General features: G+C 41.4%; 1 protein-coding gene across 1 annotated transcript in view; it reads right to left on the minus strand.

Annotated features, from left to right (window-relative positions):
* Window positions 1–5,058, minus strand: part of sgsm2 (small G protein signaling modulator 2) — a 129,907-nt gene that overhangs the window by 1,968 nt on the left and 122,881 nt on the right. The window contains exon 22 of the mRNA XM_015384994.1: window positions 1,288–1,455. Coding sequence (XP_015240480.1) covers window positions 1,288–1,455 — 168 coding nt within the window. The remainder of the gene's footprint in view (window positions 1–1,287; window positions 1,456–5,058) is intronic.

Raw genomic sequence — 5,058 nt, forward strand, 5'->3', positions numbered from 1 at the left:
AAACCATTGGAACCTGGTAAGAGCGCCACCTGGTGGAACGGAGATGAAAATGGCTGGAATTTAGCTTGAGGAGATTACATAAATAAGCCGGCAGTTTACCCAACATGGCCTTGTATAGAAAAATATACAAATGAAGTTGTCTACGTAGACTTAGTGACGGCCAGCCTACCAGTTCATACAGCGTACAATGATGAGTACGGGAATAGGAGTTAGTTAAGAAGCACAAAGCACTATGGTACACAGAATCTAACAGGTGGAGAGTACTAGAGGCAGCATGCATGTAGACAACATCACCATAGTCCAAAACACTTAAAAAAGTAGCCTGCACAAGTGTTTTTCTGGCTGACTTGTTAAAACAAGTTTTATTTCTAAAATAAAACCCCAGCCGTAGTTTCAGCTTTTTTTACAAGTTTTTCAACATGAACTTTGAAAGACAGTTTGTTGTCCAGCCAAAAACCTAAATACTTATATGAAGAAACATTTTCAATTAAGTCTCCATTTAATGTTTTAATAGTTATATTATCTGGGGATTGGGAACGAGCCCTTGAAAACGTCATACATTTGGTTTTCTTACTATTTAGCACTAACTTAAGGCCATGTAGAGAAACTTGAAGCTGCTGAAAGGCCAACTGAAGGTCATGCATGGCTTGGTTCAGTGAAGAGGCAACTGAATAAATCACAGTGTCATCTGCATAAAGATGCAGTTTGCACGTCCTTTCCAATGTTATTTATGAATATAGAAAATAAGATGGGGGCTAAAATCGAACCTTGAGGAACACCCATAGAAATTTCTAAAAAGTCTGATTTAAGACCATCTATAGAAACACATTGCGTTCGCTCTGTAAGATAGTTTTTGAACCAAGTAATAGCTGTGTTTCCTATGCCAATGTTAATTAGTCTATCTAGTAATAGCTTATGGTCAACAGAGTCAAATGCTTTGGACAGATCCACAGTTGGTCCAAGTCTTGCGCTGTGACTGCCTCAGCTAGATATGGTGCTGCACCACACAGCTAACGGGCTCCACAGCGCCATCTGGCAGACGGGCGGTGCAGAGGTAGCCTCATTGTTTCAGGTAAAAATGTTTTGTTTTTAAAAAAGCAAACTGCAAAAGGGAACTGAAAGATCGAAATATTATATTAGGCAATCAAGATAAATCGCCAGATCGTTTTCTTTCCCCACACAGTAGAGAATAGGATTCACACCAAACAAGATTTGCTGTGGTGTGATTAATAAACACGAGTTACTGATGGCAGAATGTAAATCAAACCAAACACAACATGAGCGTACCGTTAAAGAACTTGATGATGTCGGTGAAGTCCATGTTGTTGTCTACGATGATCTCACGGTAAACGGTGACCAGAGCCAGGGCCAGGAAGAGGACAAAGTGCCGAGAGGAGATCCTGGGGGCCACCCAGATCACCTCCCACACGGCAAACACGTCCTCATACAGGAGCTCTAAACACACAGCATATAAATGTTACTCAATGTCTGCATGAGAAAAACCCTCAAGGTGACGTCGTCGACCAATTTCAGTTAAAAAGGCAGCATTTAAAATCCCTGAATGAAGCTCCAGCATTTCTATTCTGCACAGCTGGCGTCCCGCTAACATGATGCTAACTGTTAGGAACCGCTAACAGGCTACTGGATGATGTTGGTGGTCTGGCTGTACAGTCAAAAGTTTTGAGAATGATTCAAATGTTAATATTTACAAAGTCTACTGCTTCAGTTTTAATAACGGAAATTTGCATATAGTCCAGAATGTTCTAAAGAGTGATCAGCATAACAGCAATTAATTGCAAAGTCAATATTTGCCTAGAAAATAAACTTTATCTCCCAAAACACATTTCAGCGTCATTGCAGCCCTGCCTTAAAGGAGCAGCTAACATGGTTTCAGTGATTGGTCCATTAACACAGGTGTGGGTGGTGACTAGAGACTGACACGGGAGTGGATTTTCACTCCTGTCCCGTCCCACTCCCACAGAAAAAAATAGTGTCCCGTCCCGATCCAGAGTAGAAATCTAGATCCTGTCCCGTCCCACTCCTGGTGAAATTACTCCCACTCCCATCCCGCTCCCAGTCAGAATGACTCCCGCTCCTGCACCACTCCCATGCTTCGAAAACCTAGGACGCGTCCTTAGAAGGCCAGATTTGAAGGCCGATTACGTCATAGCGCGGCGCTGAGGTCTGGTCAGATTCCAAGAGTCCTCGTTATGCGGCCTTAAAATGCGTCCTTCTTTTAGCCCGATTTGAAGGACGGGTCCGATGTATCCTCGGTATTCTTGGTTTACCCAGGATTCATTGCGAGACCAAGCAAGCTGTGATCAGAGGAAAGGTTACTTGGCGCCGAACTGTGATGAATATTGGAAGTTNCTGTATTGTTTCAGAGGCATCTTTGCACAGTCTGCATCGGGGGTCCTGCCTGGTGTGGTAGACCCTGGCCTCTATTGATCTTGTACTGAGTGCCTGTTCTTGGCACTTGGATTAAATTAACAGAAAAAGAAGGAGGACTCACTTACAAACGCAATTAAAAAAAATTCTGCAAGAAATGGGAGTATTTGAGCCCCCCTGCTATAATCCAACTTCCCCCATTTAGAAATCATAGAGGGTCTGAAATTGTCGTTGTATGTTCATGTCCAACTGTGAGAGACATAATCTACATAAAAAAGTCTGGAGATCACAATATATGATTTCTTAAATACTATTTATTTGTATGATTCAGCTTCAAATAAGTATTTAAAGGCCTATCGATCAGCTAGAATTCAAAGACCTGTTAGTCTGCCTTCAAAATGTCCACCTCAATTTATTCTCCTAAATTATATCTATCTGTTTGGGGTGGTTGGCTGCATAAAGACACCCTTCCAGCCCATACAACGCGTAAGAATCCAACTATGAACATGGCCCAGACCAAAGAGCTGTCCACAGACACTAGAACAGCCAGCGTCCGATGGAACCCTAGTGGATCAATCGAACCCTAGTGGATCGATGAGTTCGTCTCAGGGGTTCAGCAGCACCTCTGCTGCAGAGGTAAAGACACAGTTTTGTAAAGTTCGTGGTGACACGCCCCGCTTTTGGTTTTTTTTCCTCAACACGCCATCACCAGCTGCAGAGGATGACATCACATTGCTTGGCCAATCAGTGCTGCGGTGGCTTTAGTGCGTATTAAACGGCTGTCGTAATTGTAAAATATTATAATTTGCTGTGAGCTCATGCACTGTGTTGGTTTTGTTCTTTGAGCGAGGTGATGTTCATGTACGGCCCAGTTAAAAACACACACCCATGTGTTGGATTTCGAAAATTTTTTACATATTTTATTTATCACTACAGAAGTGTTTAGTGAATGCACAAAGGAAACCTCAAAAAGGTTAAGAACCACCCTGCTAGAGACTAAATTATACACCTACGGGAGCTGGTCAATGACCTGAAAAGAGCTGGAACCACCGTTTCCATGGTTACTGTACACTAAGACGTCATGGTTTGAAATGACGCATGGCAGGGAAGGTTCCCTGTTTAAACCAGCACATGTCAAGGCCCGTCTGCAGTTTGCCAATAACCATTAGGATGATCCACAGGAGTCATGGGAGAAAGTAGGGAACACCATACTGTGAAGCATGGGGGTGGTAGCATGATGCTTTGGGGTTTTTTTCTGCACATGGGACAGGGCGACTGCTCTGTAATAAGTAGAGGATGACTGGGGCCATGTATTGGGAGATTTTAGGGAACAACCTCCTTCCCTCCATTGGAGTATAGCAGATGGGTGGAGGCTGGGTCTTCCAGCGTGATTTGAGATGATATGTTGTGAGTTGGCACTATAGAAATAAACGGAATCGAAATTGGCTGATCATCCTCTGCCAAGCGTGAAAAATCCCTTTGTCTAACTCTTAAGATTTTATTACTTCCAGCTCACAAAAGGTGATACTAAACCTTCTCAAATTTTTACCTAAAGGAATCCCTAAATTATATTCAAAGAAGTTATTTTATTGCATTCTGTTTATTTTTGGATAAAGACCAAGATGAAAAGGTACATCGATCTTTGAATATTTCTCTCTCATATTTCTTGTTCATATCTATTTTAATATTTCAACATCTTAGTTAACGTATTGAAATCGTCCGGGTTGCCATGGCATTAAAAGGTAATAATGTAGGTTCTCTGTGTATTTTTTTTATATCAAACCCTGTAAATTTAAATCTACTTTGACCCCTGAGCAGCTTTTCTGGAGCAATAAAGATTTTATTGATCTGTGTTTAATGCAGGAAGTGTTTCCTTTGGGAGGGAAACCTTGGATCATAAAATCATTCCTTTATTGGACATTTTGTCAGCTTATCTGCTATATTAACCAATAGGATGTGTTGAACTAGATCTGCTATTTTCACAGCTTCTGTGAGACTCTTTTTTTTTTATAAATTAGGGCAATAATTCATAAGAAAGTTTATTTGAATTTGATAAATCAAAGTTTTCTGCCCAAAAGTATTGATCTGCACGGCAGCATTCTATACCCAGCTATTGTAGGATAGAGCTGTTAGTCTGGGAAAGAATCTGGTTTTTATTTCAAATTGTAAAGATTAACTGTTTGATGAAGTAAAACATAAAACTGTCTAAAACTATCACATATCGTAATGACTAAAATGCCACAAAGACTAATAATAGTTTTCGTCCTGAAGACCTAAACTAAGACTAAATCAAAGATGGCTGCCAAAAACAAGACTGGACTTCTGGCCGTTTCTGTCTTCTCGTGATACGTCATGAGCCTCAGCCCGAGCAATGCTCCAATTGCAGAGAACGCCAGACCGAGAATGGACCAATGGACCAATTCCTGGATGTTGTTCTCACCCCTCCCTATTTACCCAGCATGCATCAGAGCACACTTTTCCGTTCTTGAGACTGACAGCTGTCCCAGCATGCACTGCGGCAGCATCTTACAATGGAGCCCCCATTGAAAGTTAAAAGTTCTCTTTTCTGTTGCTGTTCAATAAAAGTAAGTTTTAAGATAATTTGAGGCGAGACTATTATACTTTAAAGGTATACTATGCAACCGGTGTTGATTTTCCAGCGAGGCTCCC

This window comes from Cyprinodon variegatus, unplaced genomic scaffold, assembly GCF_000732505.1.
Source record: "Cyprinodon variegatus isolate N-32 unplaced genomic scaffold, C_variegatus-1.0 Scaffold329, whole genome shotgun sequence".
Classification (NCBI taxonomy): domain Eukaryota; kingdom Metazoa; phylum Chordata; class Actinopteri; order Cyprinodontiformes; family Cyprinodontidae; genus Cyprinodon; species Cyprinodon variegatus.